Genomic DNA, 27,983 nt, shown 5'->3' on the forward strand with positions numbered 1-27,983 from the left:
GTGGGCAGCTCCTCTTACGTTTCCTGAACCTGGATTCTTGCTTGGCTTTTGAGATGGTGATGTAGAATATGCTAGAAAGGGCAGTGAGATTGTCCTGAAATCAAAGAACCGATAGTAAGAGGCAAGTGAAGTCTGCCAGTACTTAGTGCCCAAATGTTCTTGTTAAGCTGAAAAGTGAACTTGTGTGAGTGGGACAATACAACATGTAGTATTTTATTCATTTAATCAAATTATCAGCTTCTCTGCTAGTCAAGGAGGTGTAAGAAAATAATCTGGATACAGAAACATAAAGTGAAGCAGAGGACTTTTTCTGAGATTAGTCTTTGCAGAGACATCGTGAGGCACACAAGAACAGATATCTAAATGTTGCTTGGACAGCTTGTTGTTATAAGACACAAAAAAGCTTTGTCCATTTTTACAGTGAAATCCTTGACAAGATCATTGAGCCCAACCTTTGACCAAACACCATTGTGCCACCTAGACCGTGGCACTAAGTGCTAAGTCCAGTTGTCTCCTGAACATTTCCAGGGATGGTGACTCCACCACCTCCCTGGGCAGCCTCTGTAAATGCTTAACCAACCTTCCAGTGAAGAAATTCTTCTGGTGTCCAACCTTAACCTCCCCTGCTGCAGTTTGAGGCTATTTCCTCTCGTTGTTCACTTGTTACCTGTGAGAAGAGGCCAATCCCCACCTGGCTACAGTCTCTCTTCAGGCAGTTGTAGAGAGCAGTAAGGTCACCCCTGAGCCTTCTCTTCTCCAGGATAAACACCCCCAGCTCCCTCAGCTGCTCCTCATAGGACCTGTGCTCCAGACCCTTCCTCAGCTCCACTGCCCTTCTCTGGACTCTCCCCAGCACCTCAATGTCCCTTCTGAAGTGAGGGTTTCAGAACTGGGCACAGCACTCCAGGTGTGACTTCACCAGTGCTGAGCACAGGGGGACAATCCCTGCCCTGGCCACAGTGTTGCTGGTCCAGGCCAGCATGTCAGTGCCCTGCTTGGACACTCTGGCTCGTGTTCAGCTGCTGCTGACCAGCACCCTCGGCTCCTTTTCCACTGGGCAGCTTCCCAGCCCCTCTGCCCCCAGCCAGCAGCACTATTTGGGGTTGTTGTGACCCAAGGGCAGGGCCTTGCTGAAGTTCCAAATGCAGTTCCCAATTGTATTTGTTAACAAAAATGCAGTTTACTCAAATATTTCAATGCTGTTGAGATCTGAATTCATGCATGTTGCTTTGGATAAAATCACTCTTAAGCATCTGTGTAGCATCCAGCAACAAACATTTGCAAGATGTTTTCATATAATATTCTGGATTTTTTTTTTTTTTTTTTGTGAGGGTAGGAGGCAGCGGGGGAGAGAAATACTTTTAGCTTTTTTTGCTAATCTCATTTCAGATGTCAGCAAAGTTTTCCATCTTGTTCTGCCAGGATTAGCCACGATTTCTGTTTTGTTTGCATATTACACTGAACAAATTCAACTGCTTTAAAACAAACATGGTGCAGGACAGCTAACCTCTGGGGGTAGAAACAAAAGATTTGTGTTGGAAAGTGACTTCTCAGACTTCAATTATCAGAATGCTTCTTACATTGCTTTTTCTGACACTCGGTCAGGAATTTTAGCTTCTATTGTCAGACCTTATTAAGCCTCCTTTGAAAGATTGCTGCAAGTGTGCTTGAGGTGCTTTGCTCCCTGAAGGGGGCAAGTTTACTACCCTCCCTGTCCTCTTAGTTTTGCCTGAAATTTGGTGAATATTGGCAAAATTCCTTGACCTTCCTATTATTGTCAGAATTCTGCTAGGCAGTTACCTTGCCTACTGTGGAAAGCAGTCAAAAGGAGTGTATGTATAAAGATCATATTTTTTTCTCTCTCTGTGAGACAGATGGGGGAAAAAAATTGGTTGTCCATTCTTTTTGAGCTTTCTAAATGTACATTTGTTTGGTATTTGAAAATCTCTTTGACCTTCCTTTGAAGCCAGTGAGTGGTATTGGCAGAATCCTTGTGTAAAGGGCATCTCCCTTGATTATAGAGTTTCAGCTGAAGTATTGCTGAGCTGCTAGAAATCTGCCTCATAAGCCTGCTGTATAGCCTTGAAGACAAAAATCTGCCAGTGGTACTGTTGATTTTTTGTTTGTTTGTTTGTTTTTTGCCTTTCTTTTTCTTGAATTAAGGTTTAGCAGATGAGGAGTGTTTTTTGCTGTCTAGACAAGTAAGTGCCAAGAGACGGCTTTTTCTGTAACAGTGACCTACTTGCTTATTCTGTAAAGCTAATCTCTTTTGACAGTGACTCCAGAAATTCTCCTTCCTAGATTGCTTGAGCACAGCTGCAGCATTTTCATTTAAAGAAACACTTCTATGTTGAAAAGAGCTTTTCACATACTGAAGACATGCTAGCAGCTCCTTTTTTAATGAGACTGAAAACATTTATACTTAATGCCAACAATTTTTCCTGCTGAAAAGATTATTTCATATTAAGACAGTGACTTTTTGCAAGACTTTATTGAATATGAATGAACTACTCTCTGATTTCTTTTTCCTATTTTTCCCCTCCCTTTGCTTAAAAAAATGAAAGGAAACTGCCAACAAAAGCAATGTCAGGAAAAATGAAACTGGTGCAAAAATGGTGGTATTTAATTTCATTCTTTTGTCTGATTGTCTTATTTCTCATCCAGGAACAATATCTTCTGCTTGTGTGGTATCCAGCACAAATGGCTCCAACATGATCTTGAGCCCCAATGCTGTTTGAAGATACTGTGATAGTATCCTGCCTATGTAAATTCACTACTGTGATATATTGGCCACACTGTTGCTGTCACATTTAAAATAGGAGGAAAAAATCATGATTAGATGTCTAGAAAAACAAAAGAAACTGCTTTTATGTAAGGATTTAGAGGCCAAGAAATAATTCTGGTTGTATTCTGGCTGTGAGTGCCTGGCTGTGATGTATGTAAATTTTTAAAGAATGGTAATACAGAAAGGGAGGAGTACTGGTAGATTTAGACTCACACTGGGTTTTTTATTATCAAAAGCAAGTAAGTAAGGTTTAAAATTACTTAGGTGACTCAATCCTGAGCTTGGGAATAAAGGCAGGAAAAGAAATTCGGTGGAACTTGTGCATGTAAGTTTTTCATCTCAGTTATTTGAAAGGAAATGGCAAGTTCTTACTGGGCTCACTTTTCGCTGTCTGATCTTTTTATTACTTTGAGCTGTGAATCCAAAGTAGTTCAACTCTTCAAGGCTTATCAAAAATAGGACTTTCAAAATGCATCTTGTCTGAGCTTCATGAAATTTGCTGTCCAGGACAATGAGCTGGGCCTGTCTGACAGGAGCTGTGGGAGAACACTTGAAGTGACAGGAGCTGTGCTGGCACACTGAGGATCAGGCCCACTGGTACTGCCAAGGAGCCTCTCCAGGCTGTTGAGTGCTCCTGCCTGAGCTGGAATGCAAGGGCTGCCATCCAGCGTTAAGAGAATTCCTCTTCCCTGGGAGTTTTATCTTTGCATCTCTCTTCATTCTCATTGGAATTAGGAAGTAAATGAGTCCCTGTAGGAATCCTGGCAGCAGTGCCCTTGAGGAGGGGGTGGGAATGACTAAGGAATGAGTTTGAGGTGCCACAGAAGAGGGGTGGAAGATACAACAGCATATTTCCTGCTCTGGTGAGTGGGTAAGGTGATTTGCACATACAAAATGAGGGCACTGGAACTGAAAGCTCTAAATTCCCTGTTTGTTTTCCCTTGGGCTGTAGTGGTGCCTCAGGTTTTCCCTTCAGGGATGGACTTTTCCAAGGCTGCTATTCAGAGGTGTTAGTTTAGTTTCAGAATCAAAGAGTGATGCAGTGGCTTCTTAAGGGAAAAGTAGAAATACCTTGGATGAAGGCATGTGTTATGTGCACTCACCACACCTGTGCACTAACAGGTGAAAGGTGGACAGATATTTTTGGTTTGCTGTGGTGGGAAGTAGCAGTTACCTGGTTTTTTTTTACCTTTTCAGAACGTCCTGTAGGGGATAATGAACGGATCCTGGATATTCTGCAGAGGTTTGGGATGCAGAGGAGCGAGGTGCGTTTCTTCCTCCGCCACGAACGCTCTCCCTGCCGGGAAGCAGGTACGTGTTCATCTCAGCTGGTTTGTTTGTTCAAGTCCTTTTATCCTTCAAAGGTAAGGAAACAGCCTGTGTGTGTTATTTATTCATGTTCATAGACAGTAGGTGTTGCAGCCCCTTTTTTGTCTGACCATTGGCTAATCTTTGTAAAGGTTTCAGCTCCCCTTGCCATATCTGGGAATAGTAAATCCAAATTTCTGCTGGTTATCACCAAAGCATGCAAGGGCGTACTGTGTTAAATATATTTTCTCCAGCAAAATATCTTGAGATCTGTGGTGGTGATCTCTTCTTTTAAATATAGTAACAAAACTGTTGCCCTAGTAATGTAATGTGTGATTTGAGTGATTATTCACCTGGATAATACTTTACCAGGGTGATCAACTTAGCATACTTGGCAAAGATAGAGTTCTTCAAAGTTTCTCCTACACATTTGTGTTAGTTTTAGGAATAGCATTAAATGAACTGCCTGGTCAAATTCTCTGAGAATATAATTGTCATTGTAAATAGAAAAGTGAAACCTGTAAAGGAAATTACTTTCAGCTTTTCAGGGGTTTTCTGTGTACCCCACGTTTATCTCTTCATTAGAATCTTTGACTTTTACCTTTAAATCAATCTACCAGATTCTTCCTCCCTTTTTTCTCTTTTTATCCTTTTTTTCCCTCCTCAGTGTTGGAAATACTGCATTTGTTAAGTGGCATTGTACCCAGCATATTTTAAACGGCTAAGTGTATCTTGATATTTGAAATGTGTACTGGTGATAGAATGAGTGCATGAAAAGCTAAAGTTGTGCCATTTCTACCTGCTGAGGACCTTACAGAGCAGTTTAGTTGTCAAAATGTATTTTTTTCAAGCTCAGGGTGCTTGTAGTATTAGGATTATTGTCATTTTATTGGCCACAGCATTGCTAAGCAATATATTTGAGCTCTGAGTTAGTCTCACAGAAGTATGGTCTTGAAATAGGAATCAGATGGGCGAGAAGGTGACAGGCGTGGCTTTGTCCTGTCCTCTAATGTTCTACAGGGAAATCAGTGAGCTTGGTATTGGGCATCTGAGCACTATTGGCACATAATTTGATGTGAGTAAAGTAGTTAAGCAGCATCTTTAAAAGCACTTTTTTTTCCTTCTTCCTGGCAGTCATTGTGTCAGTAAACTGTGTATCTATAATGCTGATTTAGTTGGGACTGACTGCCTGTTTGCCACAGGATGAATACTGGAACCGCCTACTATTGGTTAAGCTGTTTTGTTTGTTTGTATTTTTGAACAAAATTATACTTGAAAATCTGGTGTTGAACAGCAATCTTTTCAGAAAACGTGTTGTCATCACTTAAATTCATCTTGGTAGTAAGAACAGGCGTTCAGATTCTACACCATAATGATTGCTCTGATTCTCCTTTTGTACTGAATGCTATGTCTAAAAGGATAAAAATATCTTCTATTACCTTACCATCTTTGACTATTTCTATCTAGGGACTGGACAGAGGTCTCAAGACCCAGCCTTCAAAAGAAATGGTGTGAAAGTGCCTGGGGATCGAAGAATAGAGAATGGGGTAAGTGTTTGATGCAGTGGCTGGTTGGATTGGGTCTGGCTGAGCTGGAGGTCACTTTCCCACAGCAGCCCTCCCAGTGCTGTGCTTTGCATTGGCATTGGCAGCCAGAAAGGTGCTGATAACACTCCAGAGTTTTGGCTACTGCTGAGCAGGGCTGGCACAGCATCAGCACTGTCCCAACATTCCCCCCACATCAAGGGGCTGCCAGTGGGCAAGGTCCTGGGAGGGGACACAGCTAGATCAGCTGACCCAAAGCAACCAAAGGGATATTCCATGGCATGTGGTGTCAGCTGAGACACAAAAGCCAAGGGAAAGAGGAGGTATGGGGGAACATGGGTTATTTTACATTTGCCTGCTGGAGCAACTGCTCCCTGTGCTGAAGCCCTGCTTCCTGGGAAGGAGCTGGACATCACTCTCAGATAGGTAGAGCATAAACTGGTTTTTGTCCTTGCTTGCTTGCACAAACTTCTTTGCCTTTGCTTTAGTAAACTGCCTTTTCTCAGCCTAGGAGTCATTTTCCATCTTATTCTCTCTGCTCTGTCCTGCTGGGAAGGGGAGGGGCAGACCAGCTTGGTGGGCACCTGGCATCCAGCCAAGGTTAATCAACCACAGTCCTTTTTGGTCCCTGAACAGAGGTGAGGCAAAGGCAGTTATATATACATATATATAAATATTTTGCAATACTTTTCATACCGTAGTAAAAAGTAGTTGCCAAGTATCAAGCTCCTCTGTGGGACACAGCTTGTCAGCTGCACTGCTTATCTCTTTAGTTTGCAGAGTTTGGGAGCATATTAATATAAACAATGGCTCTGTGCTTTGCCCTCACAGTGATGGCCTTGTTACACTGGGGGAGCTGTCTTGTGGGGATGATGAGGGAATACACCTCCCTCTCCCTGCCTGAGATTGATGTGGATGTTTTTAAAATGCAGGCTCCATGGTCTTTGCTCATCCCTATATAAGCTGTTTAATACTGTTAATAGTATAACTCCCAGGGTGCCAACGGTATGAGTTAAGTCAATTCAGTGTCATCCTGGTGTAAGAGAAAACAAGCTTCAGGTGAGGAGATACTGGTATGTGCTCTGGGTATCCAGTGCCTGGGTGGCAGGTTGTGTGGAAGGATTTGGGCAGGTGCCTGGGGTGGTTGTCACCTCCCATTGCCTGGGACTTTGCACCTGTAAAATCGAGATACTCCATCAACCCTAGCAAGCTGAGAGAAGGGTGCGTTGCCTGCCCCAGTGAGAACCAGCAGCCTCTCACCCTGTACTGGGGCCTGGCCTGTGAGCCACAGTTCAGTACTCAGAGCACTGTAGTTGAGGCAGGAGCCCAAACTGTGTTTGAGGACACTGGCTGAGACAGGGACTCAAACTGCCATAATTCTCCCAGCAGTGAAAAAGGAAAAATGGAAATGGATGACGTAAGCTGCAGGTCTACATTATTAGTTGGAAAGGGAGGAAGAAGGAGAATTAGGAGAGTAGGGATCAGATAAAGAAGCCAGTCCTTCGAAAAAGAAATTGCAAAGAGTGAGACAAATCGAACAGGAGACAAAGTTACTCGGTCTTTGACCTCATCAGAACTTCAAGACTTGTGAAAAGATGACAGCTGCCAGCCATGTGAGCAGATTTCTGCCTGGCTGTTCAATGCTGGGGTAATGGAGCTGGGCTGGCAGTCAGCACTTGGAAGGTCGTGAAGCCCAACAGCTGGGATCCCTTGCTAGAGATCAGGAAATTGAAAGAGGAATGGGAAAACAGAGAGCAATTTTCAGTTTTTGGCCATGGTTCCCCTCAAGTGTGAGGGCAAGGTATGCATTTAAGGCAGATCCTGTAAATTCCCAGGAAATCAAACCACTGCACATGAAGATTTCCAGCACTGCTAATTCTCTCAAGTACTGGATGTCATTTATAGTGTTCTAAAAAGTGACAATGTCCCTAAATATCCAGAGGGTGTTCCCTGTACAGTGGCCACGTAGAGGAAGGTGGCTCAAAGTGCCCCTGCATCACATTCCAGCATCTTGGTGGCACTGTATTACCTGCAGGTGGATACACCAGCTGCAGAGGTGGCATCCTTCTGGCTTTGAAATGTTGAAGAAACTGGAACTTCCACATCCCTAGGGGCCAGCACCTCAGATTTTAGGGGCAGCCCAAGAGATGGCTCCTTTCCTGCCCCAGTCAGAGGGAAGGGAAGCCCCAAGAACAGGCCATGACACAAACCCTGCTCGTTCCTGCACGAGCAGAGAGATATGTGGCAGTGGGATGGTGAGCCCACCTCTGAGCTGGAAGCCTGTGTTTGTGAACTGGGAGGGAAGAGAGCTGTTCCAAGAGGCTGTCAGGGTAGTTGCCATAGAGAGACAGGAAGGCAATCAGTGATGTCCCAGGCATAAAAGGACTGAAATTGCCTCCTTTAACCGTGGTGAGGGGACTTCTGGCATTGCAAAGGCCAGCCAGAATACTCTGACCAGGAGCAGGAATAGAGGGTCCCTGCCTTTGGCCAGGAGGAGGAAAGGGATGACTGGGCACACTGGACTGTGTGGATTTGATGGCCTGGCACATCAGATCCATGTAAGTATAAAGCTTTAGCAGATAACTGATGTGTGTTAGTAATGCCATCGAGGCACAGGAGTGCAGAGCCCACCTGGATCTCTGGAGTGACTGGGGGATGCCAGGAGTTGTCTGTATTAGAGGCTGAGGTGAGTTTGACAGGGGACAAGTGGCAGAAGCACCCCATTGTGACTGGCTCAGAGGCCCCTGGTATCTTCAGCATCGACTACCTCAGGAGAGGGTAATTCAGGGATCCTAAGGGGGACTGATAGGGTTTAGCCATAGCTCCTGTGATTACTGAGAAGATCAGCTATCCATCCTGCCTGGCACAAAAAGACCCCTTCATTGTGGGATTGCTGCAGGTTGAAGACCAGCAAGTGACAAATGCTACCAGGGCAGTGCACTGGCAGCAATATCACACCAACTGAGGCTCTGTAATTCCCATCCATGAACTAATTCATTGACAGGAGTGCTCAGCAGGACCCACTCACCCTTTAACAGCCCCATATGACCAGTGCAAAAGTCTAATGGGGCCTTGAGAGACGTATTCTGTGGTGACATGGTACCTTGGAGAGAATTGAATTAGACAATGGGACTAATTTTTGAAATAACCTCATAAACTCTTGGGAAAAGCAAAAATGATATCGAGTGACTATATCATGACACTTAGCACCCACAAGCCTCTGGAAGAACTACCATTATAGTGAAAATGGAGGCTTCCCTTCTTTGGAGATACTGGTGCAAATTGTACCATGGAAAAAACCTAAGAGGCTGTTTTGGAGAGGTTGTTAATGACTGCTCTAAAAGAGACACAAAGCCTCAGCAGTTATCATCCCGAATTTCAGTTTTCAGGGTGTCACTAGGATCTGTTGGCTGCCGTAGCTGTGCTTGTAAAGGTGATCTCAGAGCAGCAAATGCACCATACTTCCCCTTCTCTCATCAGAGTGTCTCATATTACTTCAGTTTAGGGTTTTTTTCACTTGCAGTTTTGTCAGAGATCCCTAACTCCAGATTTCAAGTTGATATCAGATACTGTTTCAGCATTGAATCCATTGTCTGCCACTCTTGCTCTCCATAATTATGGATGTAGAATTGAATCTAGATTCAGGTAATATCTGAACAGACAACCAATAACAGTGCTGTCTTTGAGAGTGGTGTTTTCCCTCCTGCCCAGCCATATTTAAACTTTCTATTTTCTTCAGCTTACGTGGAAGTGCTTTAAATTGTAGCAATACACCGACGAGCACAGATCCATCCTGCCACCAGCTGAGCATTCTGGGCTCAGTCAATCAAAGCTGATTAATGCTGAACTGAATTATAAAGGGCTCTTTAAAATTCTGTGAAGATTTTGATAGAAACATTAGTGTTCTAAGAGATACCATTTTGTGTGAGTTATTGATTGGGTTACACATGCATATGAACTTAAAATTGTTTATTCCTTTACCATGGGAAGATGCTGTCTCTCTCCAGTTATTTTATTGGCTATTCAGTTGTTATTTTTGAGTTGTTGTTACTTTTATCATACTTTTCTGCAGTAGCTCTATTGTGTGCCAACCAAATTAAAAATTCTAGACTTAGCATGCTTTGGGTTTTCTTTGACAGGTAAGTGCACCAAGGATGGATATGACACTGGCTGAACTTCAGGAAATGGCATCACGCCAACAGCAACAAATTGAGGCTCAACAACAAATGCTGGCTAACAAGGTGAGTTTGGAATTAGATTGTTTACAGCCAGAAATAAAAAGGTAATAAGAGTCACTTGAAGTGGAGGGAGGATTGGGGAATTGGGTTTTTTTTCTCTCCTCTTAAACAGAGGTCTCCTTTTCTTTGGCTGCCTGTTTTTAGATTTGAAAGTCAATGTATGCAAATATCCAGTTGTAAAACATATAAATAATTCCAGTGATAGAAATCGCCATTTAGCTTACTAAAAGGATAGAGCACATAGCATTAATATATTGTCATTCATCCTGGTGGCTCTGTCAGCTCTATTTGTGCTCCATGTGGTGACCAGCAATTCACCAGTTTGATCACTGAACAATGCTTTTGTCTCTGCTGTCCTGTCATGCTATCTTGCCTTTTCCTGATAAGAGTTCAGCGTGCCTGGTTTTCTGGGGCAGCTGGCTGGAAGAGATGTCTTGTATGTGATAAAAGTAAGCTAGGACTGTGATTTATAAAATGCTTGCAGAACAATAACAGAAAAGCTAATAGAAGCACACAGGGTGCTCCTGAATTTTGTAGGGGGGAAAACACTCTGTATATGCAGAATGTTGGCATAGAGTTCATGTTTTGCTTGTGTGTTGTTGGTACACATTACTCTGAAAATGTAACAGAAAATGCTGCTTTTGGCAGAGAGTTGTTAAATGCAAGCCTGTCCTGAAGAGGGCTCATCTGTCTGGGTGGGTGTTCCCATGCATTTCAGAATGTGCTTTGCTGGGGAAGAAGGCTGCTCTGAGGATCTGCTCTCAGGACTTTTCCTGTGTCACACACACGATCTCCCTGTCCCTCTGAGATCAGCTCTGTGTGTGCCTGTATGTTTACTACCTTCTTCAGTTCCCCTGGCCCTCAATAATTGCATCTCAGGGAAAGGCTTAGAGCCATGGTTTTCTAATAGTTCAGTTGTACAGTGGCCTGTCAAAATTGCCAATAAAACCATTTCTGCTTCCTGGCAAGAACAGGTGCAAGTGTGATGCAGGAAATTGGTCAATCAACTAATGGGAGGTTTCATCTGAAATGTAGCAGCACAATTAATATCTATACTGCCTTGTTTAATTGGCCAAAGAATGCTGCCCTCTCCTCAGCTCCAGCTGAGATGTACTTATATATGAGAAACCTGAACTTTCACAACTTCTCTTTCACTCACAGGTGATGGCAATGCACCCTGATCTTAGGAATAACACTGTAGTCACAAGAAACAGGAAAGCAATTTTTACTGTAAATGGAGTTGTGCAAGATTTAAAAAAATAAAAATACGAGTTTGAGTGTGGATAGCTGCCCATTGGGTGGGTGTCTGCTGCCTGTGGTTTGAAGAAGAGTAGCCCTGTGGGTGTCTTGCTGGTAGGATTTTTCATTTCAGTGCCTCCCTGGAACAAACCTGCTTTCTTAGGTGCCTTTTTCCTGCCTTCTGAAATCAGATGCAGTATTAAAAATAGATTCTGAGGGAGGAAAAATACACTTTTTTAGACACCAGCTGTTATGTCTTTTTTTGTGACATTTTTCCTGTGTGGGAGTGACTCTAAAGTAGTGCATTCACTGAGGGTGCTGCCTGGTCCTGGTTTTCTCCAGAAGGCAAGCTTACTTTTTTGCTCTGCCTTTTCTATTCCAAGTGCACAGAAATTCCTGTTTTCTAAATCTGACTGGTGATTTTTTAATTTTTTTTTTCTTCTTTTGTGGGTTTGGTTTTTTTGGAGGAAGTGTGGAGTTCTAATGTTAGTAAGTAGTGGTAGTCTTGGATTTTAGTGCGTGCTTGGGAAAGTCTTACTAGTTCTACTCCCCTGGAGCAACCTGTCGTCTCCAGAGCTGGAAGCCACATATAATGGGTCAGTCATTTAGAGGAATTCTTTGTAGATGATCTGGTGGTCTCATGGTTTCTTCTAGGTTTGAACTAGACATGTATATGTAGAAATTGATAACATTATTTTACTCTCTTGGAAAGGCTAAAGGCTCTTCTCCTCTAAGGTGATGTCTGTTGTTTAAATGAGGGTCAGGTCACTGCAAAGATTTTCCATTATTTTTATTATCATTATTATTACTGTTATTTATTCTTCTTATTTTATTATTATTATTTATTATTAGTGGTGATAGTGGTGATCATTATCAGGAGACCAGTGTGTTTTCAGAGGTTTGGTGTGCAGCCATCCTCCATATCAAGGAGGTTTTATTAGAACTAGTAGAAGTACAAATAGTAATGGAAAATACCTTCTACATAAAGAATGCCTAATATTCTCCAGTATGGCTTAGTTGTTTAAAATGTGACATAGGATAGAGATATGTAAAGTACCAGCAGCATGGAAAAGGTGGAGAGAAAATAGTCCTTAACTCTTGCAACTTAATAGCTGAGTAGTCATTAAATCAAATTAGCAAATGTCTTGGAATGCTAAATTTTTTCTTAGACTTCAAACATCTTTGTGTTGACTGCAGGAACAGCGCCTGAAATTCCTGAAGCAGCAAGATCAGCGACAGCAACAGCAAGCTGCAGAACAGGAGAAACTGAAGCGATTAAAGGAAATTGCTGAGAATCAAGAAGCCAAACTTAAGAAAGTGAGAGCACTGAAAGGTCATGTAGAGCAAAAAAGACTCAGCAATGGGAAATTAGGTGAGTTGCTGCTTGGGGAAGGTAGCCTGGGATTTTTCATGAAACGCAGTTCTTGGAAGTCAAAGAATTTCTGGTGCTTTCAGTGATTCAGAGGAGTTATTTACAGCATTCCAGGAAATGATAAGATTAACAATTTCACATCTTCTATTTAGCAAGAAAACTCATGACTGACCTAGAGCAAAATTTATTTTCTTACTATATTTTAAAATATCCCGTAATTGCACCCTGTATTTTGAGCCTAGCATGTCTGCTCTTAATTACAGTGTCTTTTTTTTCCTTACTTGAATACCTTTGTGCACCACAGTAACTTTTTCCATCCTCGATGTCAAGACCCTACACATAACAAGTGTTATTTTCTTAGCCTATAACAAAGCTTAGCCTAGTACCCAAATTTATCTTTTATGCAAGAGGTAAATAATGGCCAAATTGGCTGCATATTTGTTTTTTAATTATGTGAATCTGACCAGGGTCTCACTTGCTCTAGTACTGGTTGTGTGCTTGTAGTTCAGCATGTTGATGCAACGTTAAGTCTGAAGTAAATATTTATTCTTCTGCCTTCTTTCATCCTCTCTATTGTGCAGAACTTGTTATTTCCAGTCTGACTCAACTGAAAACATGAATATGTTGTTTTGGTAGGAAGCATTTTGGTTGAGAGATAAAGCAAAAGTGTTTTTCTGTTTGGATTCTGTTGCACAAAGTAAACATAAGTTTTAAGGCATGGAAGGACACTAGAATAATACAAGATTTTGAAGCATGTGAATCTGTTTTCCTGCACCATCCCCAGCAGGTCTAATTTTGGTACTTGCTTGAGTTCTTACCGATTCCTTAAATTTCATTCTGCAATAGAACAGTTTCAGCAGCTGATGACAGATGTTTGTAATAGACCCTAAAAAGCCCTCAGAGTCTTTGTTTAATATGACAGCTTGGTGTTTTGTCACCGAGTTCCTATGACCTAAATTCAGAGTTTTAAGTATCATGAATATGCTTTGTGGTTGGGTAAGTGTCTTCCTGCTGAATTCAGCATTCAGTGAATTTAGGCTTCTACAGATGAATTCAGTCTGGCATTGTGGTTTTGTTTGTTTCCATACTTCAGAAAGTTAAAAAAAAGAATAAAAAGTTCTTTCCCTCCCTGTCAGTGCTCAAAGTAGACTGAATTTCCATAACCATTCTAGTGAGCATGCAATTGCCAGAGCTCAGAGGAAGAGCTGGTGTGGCAGGGCAGTGGTTTTGGCTGGGCAGCCCTGCTCTGGAGGCTGGCAGGGTGCTCTGTCTCCTTAAGTGCTGTCATGAGAGCAGCCCACGCTGGGCTGTGTCTCAGGGCTGCTCTGCCCTTCTCTGCAGTGGAGGAGATTGAGCAGATGAACAGCCTGTTCCAGCAGAAGCAGCGTGAGCTGGTGCTGGCAGTGTCCAAGGTAGAGGAGCTCACCAGGCAGCTGGAGATGCTGAAGAACGGCAGGATTGATGGCTACCATGACAACCAGTCGGCTGTAGCTGAGCTCGACCGCCTCTACAAGGAGCTGCAGGTAATGGGAGGCCAGCCCCTGAGCCTCAGCTCTTCTGGGCTGAAAGTTGGTTGGGGTGTTTCTCACTTGGTTGCAAAGAAATCCCATTACTGCTGTTCGTGCCAGGGCTGTGTGGCAGCCTGCATGCTGAGGATGGAGAGTTAGTTGTGCTGGGTTCAAGGTAAAGAAAGGAAGGAGCACACACTGTCTGTACCTTTCCTTTCTGCAAAATTTGGAGACTAACTAAAGTTTTCTTCGGAGGGAAAACATGACTTGACTTTTTAGAAGGCTTTTCTCTTTCCAAGGGTTTCCTGTCCTTGATTCTGAAAGTGAATTTGTTTTTATTTTGGTTGTTTTTCCCCTCCTCCCCCACTGCTTTGTGAATTTATTCAGTTGAGGAACAAACTGAACCAGGAGCAGAATGCCAAGCTGCAGCAACAGAGGGAGTGTTTGAACAAGCGCAACTTGGAGGTGGCGGTCATGGACAAGCGTGTTAATGAGCTGCGAGAGCGGCTCTGGAAGAAAAAGGCAGCTCTGCAGCAGAAAGAGAATGTACCAGTAAGTGCTGGGGGCTCGTTAATAACTAAAATGTTAATTCTGTGTCCTGCCTCTAGAGCCTGAAGTAAAAACTTGCTTGGGGGGAAGGTGCTGAGATGCTAGACTTGTTGTCTTTGTCCATATGTAGTGGAAGTCTTGTATTATTAAAGTCCTTTTCGTGGTACATTAGTGTTAACCTACTTACTCTTTACAGACAAGAAGTCTTATGCTGTCGTGCAATTTTATTTTAGATTTTTATTTTGCTATTACTACCTCAGCTTTATAATTCTCAGAGCTTTTTCGAAAAAGCACTTTTGATATTGGAGTATCATTTGCTACTTGTTTTATCCTTTTTAACTTCTGTTTCAAACTCTGCGAATGGATAATGCAGAATAAAATTGTTTAAGTTTTCTTTTTTTTTTTTCCCTCTAGGTTTCTTCAGATGGGAATTTACCACAGCCAGTGGCTTCTGCTCCAAGTCGAGTGGCAGCAGTAGGTCCTTATATCCAGTCCTCTACTATGCCACGTATTCCTTCCAGACCTGAGCTTTTGGTGAAGCCAGCATTTTCAGATGGGACACAAGCTTTGCAGGTTCCTGATGGGCCACTGAAAACACAAACGCTGCCCAATATGAGAGCTGGGAACAGTTCACAAATTAAAACTCCTGCAGGTAATACCTTACAATTAATATTTCTTGTCCAGACATGTTTTCTTTTCTTACCTAATAGCTCTGTTTTGATGTTTTTGGTTTTTTTTAAGCAAAGCATTATTTGAGATGTCAGTCTTGCTACTTGCAGTTTTTCCTGCACCAGTGAATATATTTTATAAGCACTGAGGTTCTGTGGTTCAGTGTTAAATATTAAGTAAATTTATTAGTGAGCACTTCAAGTTGTTATACAGTGTGGACTATATGAGGATTTTTCTATAAAGTAATTGTTTATTTTAAGTTCTCCTAAAAACTATTCAACAGTGTGTTTGAGTTTCTAGAGGCAATTTTAGTACATAACTGGTAACCTGGTGCCTGGATTCAAAAACTGGAAATGCCAAGTTTTCTAGTTAGGCATTTTGGAAGTGACACATGTAAAGGATTAACCAAGATGACAAATTTTACAAAGGATGCAGTTGCTTGTAGCACAGAAATAGCAGTAAAGTTATTGACTGGCTGATGAGTGAGATTTGGCCTCTCCTACTTGGAGTTAGAAATTTGTTGGCTTCTCTCTGTGGCTTTTTCCTATGAGAAAGAGAAGCCTAAAGAAACTTTTAAAGAGTTGTAAATGTTTCTTCTGTGCTGTCCTGGGAGAAGATTGTCTTTTCAGCTGGGACAGAAGAGAAACACTGATCTTCCCAAAAGCAAGAAATGGAGACTGAGCTTGTAGAATAGTTCTGTTTATTTTCTCTCTCCCTTCCTCCATCTCCAGTTCTGGCAGATACTGAAGTAACCAGTGCACAAAAGCAGTTCCAAGTGTCTCTTGCTGTATTGGAGAATGGAGGATTGTTTCTTTTTCTTTGGTTTGCTGCTCCAAAAACTGCTGGAGTGGAATTCAGGCTCTAGACCACACAAACTTGAATTTTTGCTAGAGGAATGTGTTGTGGTTAGCTATTTGAACTAAAATACCACTTATTTTTTAGCATTTAGACAAAAGGACCACTTTCCTAGAGAGAGTTTTTGGTACTTTGTCAGAATGAAACTTTCTGCTGATCCTTATTATTACTTTTTGAATTTAACATTACTTAGGTTATTTAGAATTTAGTAGAGAGAATTTGGTGAAATACTTAATAGGATATTGCAAGCATTTTCTCAGTGGTTTTTGCAGATCTGGATGTCTACTCCAGTGAATGTCAAGATCATCTTTAATGTAGACCCTATATGCACATAAAACACACAGATGAATTTTCTCCTGTTTTGAATATCCCTGGCAGGGTCTGTCTGTGCTTTAAAGCATCATGTTTTTCTTTGCACTGTGTATCTTTTTTATACTTAAAATTATTGTATCACTTTTAACTTGGCACAGATACTCAAGGAAAGTTTCCTACTAACTGGAAATAAGCCAATCTAGAGAAGTTTCTTTTTTGAATGCTTTAAGTGCAGGTGTATGCTATGACCAAGTTTTGCTGCTGCTTTTAGTAGTTGTTCTTGAACTGCATTTACATTCTCTTTTTAAAACAAACAAGTGAAAAGCTCTAATGATAGGTTTTATTACAGTTAACCTCTATGTGATACTTTTACATTGGCTAGACCTGACCCTTACAGAAAAAAAACCCCTATTTGTAGTAAGTCAATAAAAACTCCTATTTGAGCTTAATCTGTTCCACTTATTCTCTCCTAGGTTCTGTGGTCCCCAATGCAAAACCTTCCCCATCTGCCCCTGACTGGAGTAGTTCAAATACAGACAATCACGTTAATCAAGGATCAGCCTTGACTTCAGGAAAAGGAATTGTGACAAGTGAAGGACAAGGTATGTTTTTGTGTACTTGGCTAATCTTAAAATTTGGAGAATCTAGTTGATGATACCTCTCTTCTAAATGTGTCAGTAAATAATTGAGAGTTCACTTGAAAGCACAAAAAAAGAATCAAAGAACGTTGCCATTGCTTTGCTATGGTGTTGCAGGGTTTTTAAAAGAAAGAAACCAAACCCACAACTCGCTTCAGGTGGTAAAGTAGATCCTAGTTCCTCCTTACATGTCCCTGTTGAGTTTGCATAATGGAGCATTTGGCAGGTGCAGGGGCCCTTAGTGCAGAGGTGGGATGGATGCAGAAAGCATCCCCTGCATGCCCTGTGGTCAATACTGCACGGAGCAGGAATCTCACCCCTGCAATTGCACCACCCCTTTTGAAAGTTATCTCATCTCTCTTCAACAGCAGCTGAAGGAGAAACTTTTTTACGAGACAAGGAGAAGAAGGTGCGTCCGTTCTCCATGTTTGACTCCGTGGATCAGTCTGCTGGGCTGGGCACACTGAGGAAGAACCAGAGCAGTGAGGATCTCCTGCGGGAAGCACAGGTATGCAGGGAACCCAGGCTGCTGCCTTCCCTCTGCCAGGGCTTACCACAGCTCTTCTAGTGTGACTGGCAGAAAGCTCTGAAAAGTATTGAGGTCAGCTTTTAAATGACTGCTTCTGAGAAAGAGTCTCTTGGGCTTTTAATGGCAATTGGTGACTCCAAATCATTCTCTGCAGTCAGTATGGTGAGAATCTATGGCTGTATCTCTTGTACCACTGTGTATTTTTCCTCCGAAGATACAAAGAGGCATTTGCATGTTTGTTTGCTTTTTCTTCAAAATCATCTGCACACTTGTTTCACTCTTTAATGCAACAGTGTCCTTCAGATGTTTGATAGCAGCAAAACTTCACACCTAAATTTTGACACGACGGCACAGTTTGATCAGGGAGGGGTGAACAAGCCTACAAGTGGGGATGACAACTGCTTTGTTGGAGAGCAACTTCTTGCCAACTGAGTGTCTGATATCTCTAGAGAAATTACTGTGCCCTGCCATTGCTCCTGTTTTAAACATAACTGTTACAGAAACAACTAATGAGAGTAGGCTCAAAGTATTTACAAACATCAGTGATGACAAAATGTTTCAAGCAGTATCTTCTTGTTTCCAAGGATGTTGTAGACCTTATTACAGCAGTAGTAGACATAAGATACTGTGTCATACTTTGAGGCTCTTTGGTCCTTCATAGCAGAACTCCTAATCACGTTTTACTGTTTTATCTTAATGAATTTTTTTTGTCTTTCAGACAACCAATAAAGCTGTAACCAAGGTGCCACCACCTGTCCCCACTAAACCAAAACAGATAAACTTGCCTTACTTCGGTCAAGCCAGTCACCTGCAACCTGCTGATACAAAGCTGGATGGAAACCTGCAGAAGCTGCCTTTGGCTATTGCAACCATGGGGAACAAGCAAAAACCAGTGGCACAGCAGCCTTCTCATCCTTCTCAGCAGATACAGCAAAGAATTTCAGTACCTCCTGCAGGTGGTTCTTCCAGCCAGGATCAAATTCTTCCTTCTGCCAAGCAGGAGAGTCCCCCAGCAGCAGCTGTGAGACCTTTTACTCCTCAGCCATCCAAAGAGTCTTCACTGCCACCATTTAGAAAGCCTCAGACTGTGGCTGCAAGTTCCATTTACAGCATGTACACCCAACAGCAGACTGCTGGGAAGAACTTCCAGCAGGCAGTGCAGAGTGCTTTGACGAGGGCGCAGACCAGAGGACCTCACTTCCCAAGTGGTAAGCATGTGGCTCTCTCCCTCTCTTCTGTCTGGTAAAGCTCAGACAGATGTTCTTTCCACCTGGTCTGTGGGTATGAAGCTGTTCTTCAGGGGAACTAAGTGGGTGAGGGCAGCTGTAAGAATTTTAGGTGGATCTGCCATGCTCTGTAAGAGCGTTAACAAGAAGTGTGGAATGTGTGTCTTGTGTTTGCAAGATAACTAATGGTAGATCTGGTTATGAGATTAGTTCTGTTCAATTTTTTTGTATTCTGCTTCTTTGCCCTATATAAAAATACACAATCTGATTCACCTCTCTTTGTTGTTGTTGTTGTCTTGTTGAATATTCAAACTTTTTTCCCCCCCCCCACCCCTCTCTGAACTGCTCCACAGTGTATGGCAAGCCCGTGATGGCAGGAGCTGGGCTACCGAATCAGCTGCCACAGACAGAGAACATCTACTCCAACCTGCAGGGCAAGCCAGGCAGGCCAGAGCCCGAGGTGGAAGCAGCGGCCTCAGCTCACGAGAGCCACGAGCCAGAGCGGATTCCCCGTCCCCTGAGCCCCACCAAGCTGCTGCCTTTCCTGTCCAACCCCTACCGCAACCAGAGCGACGCCGACCTGGAGGCGCTCCGTAAGAAGCTGTCCAATGCCCCCAGGCCGCTGAAGAAACGCAGCTCCATTACTGAGCCGGAGGGGCCTAATGGCCCCAACATCCAGAAGCTGTTGTATCAGAGGACCACTCTGGCTGCAATGGAGACCATCTCGGCTCCACTGCATCCCTCCAAACAGATGGCGTCAGCTGCCAGTCCCGAAAGCCCGGTGGAAATCCCAAATCCTTATCTAAGCACAGAAACAGAAAAAGAAACAGCTGCTTCCATGCCAGAACCAGCTATTGCTGAGGAGACAGAAAGCACAGCAGCAGAGCAGAGCGAAGCTGCTCCTCCCCCCACACCTCTGGACACTGTTCCTGAAGCTGTTTCCGACAGTGATGAACTCACGCAGCCCAAACCAGAGGAGCCAAACCTAGACGCTCCCCTGCCACTGGAGGTGTACCTGGAAGAATATCCTCCTTACCCACCACCTCCCTATCCATCAGGAGAGCCAGAGAGTTTGGGAGAGGACTCATTCAGTATGAGGCCTCCTGAAGTTACTGGACAGTTTTCCTTGCCTCCTGTAAGTATTAGCTTACAACTGGGGTGGCCTGTCAGTAAATCATCTCAAGTGCTGCCATAAACCCTGTGCATTGTGATGCAGAGCTCAGGCAGATGTGGGAGAGCAGCCACATAGTCTGGAAGTCTCTTTGTGGGCATCTGTTCTAGTTCTGTGATGGTCTTATCTCCAGGCTGCATAACAGCAATGGAAAGTCTCTCTTGTCCCTAGAATTAATGACATACACAAATAGTAAAACTCTACAGAGCTGTAAAAACAATCATCTGCCTACACCCAGATTTTTTTTTTCTTTTTTTTTTTTCCTTGAGGTACAGATACAGGTTTTACAAGCATTTCCCACTATTGCTAATGTGAGCTGGGGACTAATTTTCTTAATCCTGGATTGCATTTGTTTATCTGAAAGTGCCTTGCTTGAAAAATATGGAGGAACAGACTTCAGTTTTTGCTGTAAAAACTCATTTGTAGATATCAGCTGTTTGTGCTCCTTCTACTGAATGCTTCCCAAATTTCTTTGAAATCTGATTTAACACCAATCTACTCTCAAGTTGCATCAAAATAGGGTCTCTTGGAGCTGGGAGGAGGCATCATTTTTGCCATTTTATTTTGCAAGTTTGTGTGCTGTATGATGTTGTCCCACTGTTGTAGAAGAAAAGTGCTTGGAGTTTTTGGCTTCTCAGAAAGACTTTATTTAAAAACTTATCAAGAGTAGATAACAAATTTGATAACAATTTTGATAACCTGATACATGAAAGTGGTTTTTTCCTCGCTTCAGTGCAGAGGAGTTAAAAGGTTTAAATATGCTTCTTAACCTTGTAATTTGTGCATGGAGTAGACATTTTGTGTGTTCATGCTTTAAAGATTTTGTTTTTGCTCCCTTTTACAAGGAAACCTGAATGGTAGGATTTCCTGAATTGTGAGAACTCCATTTCTGCTTGGTTTTGTAATAATTCTGCAGTGATGAGAAGAAACCAGCCCATCTTCTTGATTTCATATTTAAATCTGTGGGTTGTTCTGCCAGGCTCAATCTTGAAAAGCCTCTGCTTTTGGTATTACTTACAAATCTACAGGCAGAGGAGTATTTCATGGGAATCTCTACTTATATATCTTATCTCCACACTTGCTCTTGCAGAATGAGTCAGTTCTATTCATGTTTGCCTGGACATCTGTCAGAAATTTACATACCCTCGTGAATAGTCTTATTGCTGCTGCCCAGGCAGCTGGGTGAGCGCTGAGCTAATGGGAGCATGGTCCCTAAAGGAATGGGCACAAACTCAGCTATAGAAATACTCGGTTTCCAGTATCAATGGGAGCATCTAAAGCAATTCTACACTTGGTTCTATGTTTTTCCAAAACCATTTTCCATCACTGTTTGCTCCTGATAATCTCTGCTGTACTTAAAAAAAAAAATGTTAGGAATTTTACATCAGCACTTAAAGTAGTGTACTTTGTGGAGTGTGCTGCTTGGTTTGTCTAACAGCTGTGAGAGTTAATGGTAAAATTGTTCAAACAACAAGAAAGATAAAGGCAGAGATACTTCATAACCTGCTTAATCGAATATATTCATAATGTGTTTGGGAATTGGTAAAAAATACTATAAATTTCCAAAATTTCCTATTAAACACTTTTCTAGTTGATAATTTCTGCTGTTATTCCCAAATGAGCAGTTTTGCATTTATCTGCTTTCCAGGAGAACAGTGCCTGTAACTTGTGTTACCTTTTCCCAGGGGAAGAGGACGAACTTGCGTAAGACTGGCTCCGAAAGGATTGGCCATGGAATGAGAGTGAAATTCAATCCCTTGGCATTGCTTCTGGATTCATCTTTGGAGGGGGAGTTTGACCTTGTGCAGAGAATAATTTATGAGGTAAAAATGCTAATTTGTAAGACAAAGAATTTCAATCCTGGTTGAAATGGGGAAGTTGTAGCTTTTCTGGGCTAGTGCAGAACCTAGATCTGTTCTTGAGGAGATAAATCCTAACAGATTCTAAGTGATCATACTTGGAGGCTGATTTTAAGTACGTTAAATCCACAGTGAATTTTTAGCATCAAGACCATCAATTTGCAGGACACCTTTTTCTCATTTTTTATGTAGTGTTTAATTCCCCTGTCTGGCATGTTATCAGATAATTTTATAGGCAAAATCCATGTGAACTTTGCTCACAGTTAAATAGACACATATCAGAAATTTGTTAGAAGTACTTTTGGTTAGTTAACAGTGAACCACACTGTTAAAGGAGACTGCAAGCTTAATTATGAGTCATGGTACAAAATTGGTAGTGGTTGTATTCTTCTTGCTCATGTCCTTCCTAGAAACATATCACAAATTTGTATTTCAGAATAATAATGCAATTATTGTATGAGAAGAGGTGTTTATTCAGGAGTTTAACTGGAATGTGGTTGGTTCCTTTCTGGCTGGCCAGGTGGAAGATCCTAGCATGCCCAACGATGAAGGGATCACTGCCCTGCACAACGCCGTGTGTGCTGGGCACACGGAAATCGTCAAGTTCCTGGTGCAGTTTGGGGTGAACGTGAATGCTGCAGACAGTGATGGATGGTAAGGGGTTCATTAAGTGATTCCTTATGGATGGTTCTCCACAAGAGTCAGGACATGGGAGCTGCTGTGTGCTCTGGGCAGTATCTAGCTCTGCAAACTCTCCCCAGTTCTTTGTCCAATAATCAGCCAACTTGAAACCAAAACAAAGTGGAAAACCACAACCTTCAAACAAGGCTTGCAGCTGATAATGTGTTACAAATCCTTTTTGCAAATAACTAGGGAGATTATTTATGGAAGGCTGGTGCAAGGGGTAGTGATTTTACTGTTGTTTCTGTCTATAATTGAAGTGTGTCAGGCCTAAAACTGAATAAAGATGCTTGTGCTCCCTCAACCTGAGGGCTTATCACAATTACATGCACTTGTCACAAAGTCAAATCTTGAAGTAATTATCTAGATTGTAAGAGGCATGAGGTCAGATTGCTGAGTGGGTTTTTAATATTGATTAATTTTTTGATTTTTAGTGCCTTAATGCATATTAATAAGTTACAGAAAGGTAGAATAACTGGAGATCTGTATGGAAGCTCAGCTCTAGGGCTCAAGCAGCTCTCAGTAGCTCCTGTTACCTGTGGAAAGTGATGGCTCTTGCTATGCTGGGCTTAGTGCTGTGCTGGGAAGCCCAGGGCAGGGCAGGGCTGATGGCTGAGGTGCTGCAGGCACGGATGCTGTGTGCTCCCAGGGCTCTGGGAGTGAAGTGCCATCCTTCTGCCCTTGCTTTGCAGGACCCCTCTGCACTGTGCAGCATCCTGCAATAACGTGCAGGTGTGCAAGTTCCTGGTGGAGTCGGGGGCAGCTGTCTTTGCCATGACCTACAGTGACATGCAGACGGCCGCCGACAAGTGCGAGGAGATGGAGGAAGGCTACACGCAGTGCTCCCAGTTCTTGTATGGTGAGTGAGTGCCATTCCTGAATCCTGCACCGTGCCAGGGGCTCCCCTGCCACCTCTCTGCTCATCTGTGCATGAGGAGGGGTAAGGTGCACACTCAGGATTAGGTCCCTGTGCCACGGGTTCCTCTTGGAAAGAGAGGTTTCCACCAGCTTCTTGTCACAGGATGAGTTCCATCGAGATTAACTTTGTCATATTCACCCTGTGGAGGAGATCTGAGTAATAAAAGGTTTCCCTACATTAAAAGCTTGAGTGAGGCATTGACAGATACACTAATTAGGTGAATCTTGCCACATAAAAACTTCCTCTGTGTGAAAACAAAAGAGGTATGGATGTGTCAGTAGGCAGTTCATAGCAGTTATCTGGTGTCTTGAAATGAGGAGTATTTCCTAATGTGCACCTCAGAACCAGAAAAGATATTGCCAAGTTCCTGCCTGATGGATGTCAGTAAGCACTGAATTTGACTTTACCTTCCTGACTTTTTTTTCTTCATTTGCATTTAAAAAGAAATCCCATATTAAATTTAGATGGTATCTCTGTAGCCTTACTATTTGAATACAATCTTTGAATGGAGAAAATTAATTCCCCCTAGGGTGTGATGAGTATTAGTCAATGAGGTTTTACATTACTTTACTGTATGTTTTGTTTGTAATGAGGTTTTCAATTACTTTTCTCTGTTTTGTATGTAGCTCATGTCCCCTAGGCACCTACCATCTGGTGTGTCATTTCTCTGCAAGAGGTTAGAGTAACAGCAATGTAACACAGCAGAAAAAGCTGTAAAACTGCCTTTCTGCTTTTGTGGCAGAAGAGAGCTGAGTTTCTCTAAGCTGCTCAGCCAGCAGATTTCAAAACAGTCTGTCCAGCTGTCCTCACTAAGCTTGAAAACTGTGTCTTTGGTGCCAAATATATCGTTTTCTCTATAAAGGGAGGAAGCCTTTTTAACTGGCATCAAAATTTGTAGGCTAAGCGAAATTCCATTTGATTTTGTATCCAGACTCCAAGGGAGGTCATCAACACCAAATACCCAAGGAAGATTGTAGGACTAGAGAAAAAATAATACTTGTCTAATATTTTAAACTGGTTTTAATTCAGATATTAATTAAGAGATACAAATACTAAGGTATTTGTGTTAAACAGTTCTTGAGGGGTTTCTGTCTTAAATTCAGGTAAACTGCCCACGAGATCCTGTGGAAAGGAGGTCCATGGTCTCTTTATGTACAGCATGAAGAAATACATTCTTTTTGTTTGTGGGTGTTTTTTATGACCTGCCATCTGGTGATTTCACTTGATACTCTTTTTGTTGTTGCATTTGAGATAATTTTGTGTTATGAGGTACTTTTTGATGGATCCTGAAAGGACTATAAGGCTTTGGCCTACTGCCTGTTTTTCCAGATTGATAGCTGAACAGCCAATACATCAAGAGATAGTTTCAGTGGTTTCAAAGTTCCATATTGTTCCATCAGAAATTAATCCTACTGCTAAGACTGGTTTTGGTTACAGTAGTTACTGTAAGAAATTATTCCCTGCCTAAAACTGCTTCTGTAAAAGAAGTTTGGGAATGTCTACTTGTTCTCAGAATCTGTTTTCAGAACTGCACTAAAACCTGGCCCTCTAAACTCATTATCAAACCCTGGTGTAATTAATGATTTACCTAATCTTTTTTGTTGTACATGATGTCCAATATCAAGTAAGAGGAACAGGTAGGTGTAAATAAAACCAGTCATCCTTTTGCATTGATTAAATGACAGGTCTGATGCTGTTAAATATGGAAATTTTTCACTTTCTTAAATATAATGCCTGTGCTGGGTCTGTTTTCCCCACTACCCTGGTGTGACTGTTAACATCCCTTTAGGACACCACATGCATTTTGTGAATCTTCTTTGCCTGCTTTGATGCTCGGTGCTCAATCTTTCCTTGCATGTGGGTGCAGAGCACAGTTTTGGCCAAACCTCTAATTATACCAAATGCAAAGCAAGGGAAGAGTTTATCTGTGCAGGGCTTATTCTGCATTGGAAGTAATTCCATGTTAGGTGCTGAGCTGGTGTGCAGAACAAAGAACTTGATTTGAGCAGATGCTTCCTTTAGCAGATGTAGGTACATGATGGGAAAGGACAAGTTTTGTGATACAGTGTGCAGTGTACTCTCTGCTCCTGAAAATACCAAAACCAAACAAAAAAAAAAAACCCAAAACAGTAGAATTCAGCATTTTAAAATAATTACCCAAGGTAAAATCAACTGGTGTACAAACTAAGATACCTTTTCCAGTTTTCTGCCTAGAGGCTGAGGAATGTGTACAGAAAGGAGAGTCTCATCTCTGGCTACAGCTGTAAAATGAGCAAGTTCTGAATAACCCTGCAAGGGTGTATGTGTGTACTCCAAAACACCTTGGTCCAGAAATATTTTAACAGAATTGTGTTTCTGAAGGCAGTGTTTAAAACAAGAAAAAAAAATAATGTTAGAAATTAAGTACTGCTGAGATAACCAAAAGCAGATGCAAAGTAGCAGGTAAATCTCTCACATAAGGACTGAGATGCAGCTTGCTTTAAAGTTCTGAAATAAAATGACCCAGGTGGCAAATGATACCACAAGCATCAAAATGACAATGGTGGTCAATCCAAGCAAGTATTGCTATTCATCAATCAGTGCTGCTCTCCTCATTAAACATTTTAACATGTTTAAGGAAGGAATCTGTCTGCTCTAAGTAACTTCACAAAGCCTCTTCTTCCAGGGCCAGCCCTGAGTAGGCAATAAGGTGCCAAGTAGGTAGGAGTTTTGGGGTTTTTTCCTGGACTGTTTTCCAGTAAGAATAAAGGAGTCTTCCTTCCTGTTGTCCTTTTTATTTATGCATTTTCTTCTCAGCTGTGTGTTTTCAATGTTGCAGGAGTGCAGGAGAAGATGGGGATCATGAACAAAGGAGTGATTTATGGCCTGTGGGATTATGAGGCTCAGAATGATGACGAGCTGTCCATGAAGGAAGGAGACTGCATGACAATCCTGCGCCGGGAGGATGAGGATGAGATCGAGTGGTGGTGGGCACGGCTCAACGACAAGGAGGGCTACGTGCCCCGGAACCTGCTAGGGGTGAGTGAGTCCTGGCTGCTCCCAGAGCCACAAATATCCTACCCCTGCACGTGGAGTGTGCACAGCATTGTGTTCTCAGTGGGTCTCTTGCATCAAGGTGCACCTTTAAGAGTCAAGAGGAAGGAGTTGGCATTCTCCATCTTTATTTAGGGAGGTGAATATCTTGGCAGAGTGGGTTAACACCCTCTGGTTAAGGTACTTAACACAGATTAATGGGAGCACAAAAGAACAACATGTATCACCTCCTTGCTATGCAGAGTAGGCCCTCATACCAAGCTTGTCCCACCATCTTTGAGAAGAAAAAAAAAATCCCTTTTATCCAAATATGACATGTGAATAAGATTTTCTTGAGCATGTTCTCAGGCACATGGGCTGATTTTGGGACTGTCTTGTGTAGGGCCAGGAGTTGGACTCAGTGATTCCACAGGGGGTCCCTTCCAACTCAGGATATTCTATGATTGTTTGAGAACAAAACTAGTTCTCCCTGATTCAAAAAAGTGATGTATGGCACAAAGGGCCTTCAGAACTGAAACTTGCATGAAGAGAGAGTCATGAGTTCCCTGTGTACACAGGGCACCTTTAGATCCAAGGAGATAACCTAGATTTTTGTAGTGTTTATCTTTAGTGTTGGGAAATGGATTACATTGCTCAATAAAGGCACATCTTTGTTTTTTCCTGTGCTTTTTAAGTAACATTTAACCATATATCCGAGGCCTTACATGAATGACCTCTCCTTCTCTCATCACCTTTTGTATTGCCTTTTGTTAAAAACAACTGTGTACAAATAAGGTACTTTCAGTTATGTCTCTGTATTTTTCCTCATAGTTGAGTTGCTAGAAAACTATGGCAGATGGATGCACATATAAAAATTCCATTAAGCTTTTTTCTTGCCCTGGTGCTGGAGATAAGAGGTTCTCCAAGATTAACCACTCTGAATTTTAGCTGATTGATGTATGATGCTTGAAAGAGGCTGAACCTCCTTCCTCATGCAGATAATCCTTACTCTTAAACTGGTTGGATTTTTCAGAGTGACTCTATGTAAAGCAAAATCAGTTTTCATGTCTGTATCATTTCCAGGTCAGGCCTACACACCACTTACTGTAAAATTCTCTTTAACATAGTACTTCTGCTCAATTTTTTCCTCTCCAAAGTAAATATTTCTAAACTGAGAGCAGCCATCAGCCCTGCACAGTAAGGTTAGAATGGCAGCTTTTTGATTTTTGCTTGCCCCAGGGTGAATTGTGCATGTAGTGCTTGTGCTTTGAGCCTGAGCACAGGTGTGTAAGAACACAAGGAGCATCTGTGCTTCTAAAAAAAAAAAAGGTACAAGGCAGCACAGCTTGAACTGAGGATCAAAACTTACCCTTGTAAGCACAACACAATCCTAACAGAATCTTTGGGGAAAACCACACAGTATTTAACTGTGACACTCCTGTGTCTGTTCAGTTGTTCTGGTGCTGCCACTGAAATATCCTGTGGTGATTCTCCAAAGCAATTACTGGCCTCTTAGTGTAGCAGCTGAATTCTAGTCTATGATGTTCACCAAAGAGGAAAACATTTGGT

The 27,983-nt window shown here is 42.2% G+C and overlaps 1 protein-coding gene and 1 pseudogene across 2 annotated transcripts in view; both read left to right on the plus strand.

Moving 5' to 3' along the window:
- Window positions 1-27,983, plus strand: part of TP53BP2 (tumor protein p53 binding protein 2) — a 51,060-nt gene that overhangs the window by 21,131 nt on the left and 1,946 nt on the right. Inside the window, exons 3-17 of one of the 2 annotated variants that reach the window (XM_088161131.1) lie at window positions 3,983-4,096; window positions 5,561-5,640; window positions 9,777-9,878; window positions 12,312-12,486; window positions 13,828-14,009; window positions 14,382-14,546; window positions 14,958-15,195; window positions 16,853-16,981; window positions 17,389-17,525; window positions 18,265-18,754; window positions 19,126-19,907; window positions 21,629-21,766; window positions 22,323-22,456; window positions 23,176-23,342; window positions 26,221-26,420. In XM_088161131.1, the coding sequence (XP_088017257.1) occupies window positions 3,983-4,096; window positions 5,561-5,640; window positions 9,777-9,878; window positions 12,312-12,486; window positions 13,828-14,009; window positions 14,382-14,546; window positions 14,958-15,195; window positions 16,853-16,981; window positions 17,389-17,525; window positions 18,265-18,754; window positions 19,126-19,907; window positions 21,629-21,766; window positions 22,323-22,456; window positions 23,176-23,342; window positions 26,221-26,420 (3,233 nt within the window). Of the gene's footprint in view, window positions 1-3,982; window positions 4,097-5,560; window positions 5,641-9,776; window positions 9,879-12,311; window positions 12,487-13,827; window positions 14,010-14,381; window positions 14,547-14,957; window positions 15,196-16,852; window positions 16,982-17,385; window positions 17,526-18,264; window positions 18,755-19,125; window positions 19,908-21,628; window positions 21,767-22,322; window positions 22,457-23,175; window positions 23,343-26,220; window positions 26,421-27,983 lie in introns of both variants that reach the window. The other variant, XM_014877433.2, reaches the window with a different exon arrangement.
- LOC148224209 (uncharacterized) lies at window positions 7,040-9,768 on the plus strand (annotated as a pseudogene).

This window comes from Sturnus vulgaris, chromosome 3 (assembly GCF_052056855.1).
Source record: "Sturnus vulgaris isolate bStuVul1 chromosome 3, bStuVul1.hap1, whole genome shotgun sequence".
Classification (NCBI taxonomy): domain Eukaryota; kingdom Metazoa; phylum Chordata; class Aves; order Passeriformes; family Sturnidae; genus Sturnus; species Sturnus vulgaris.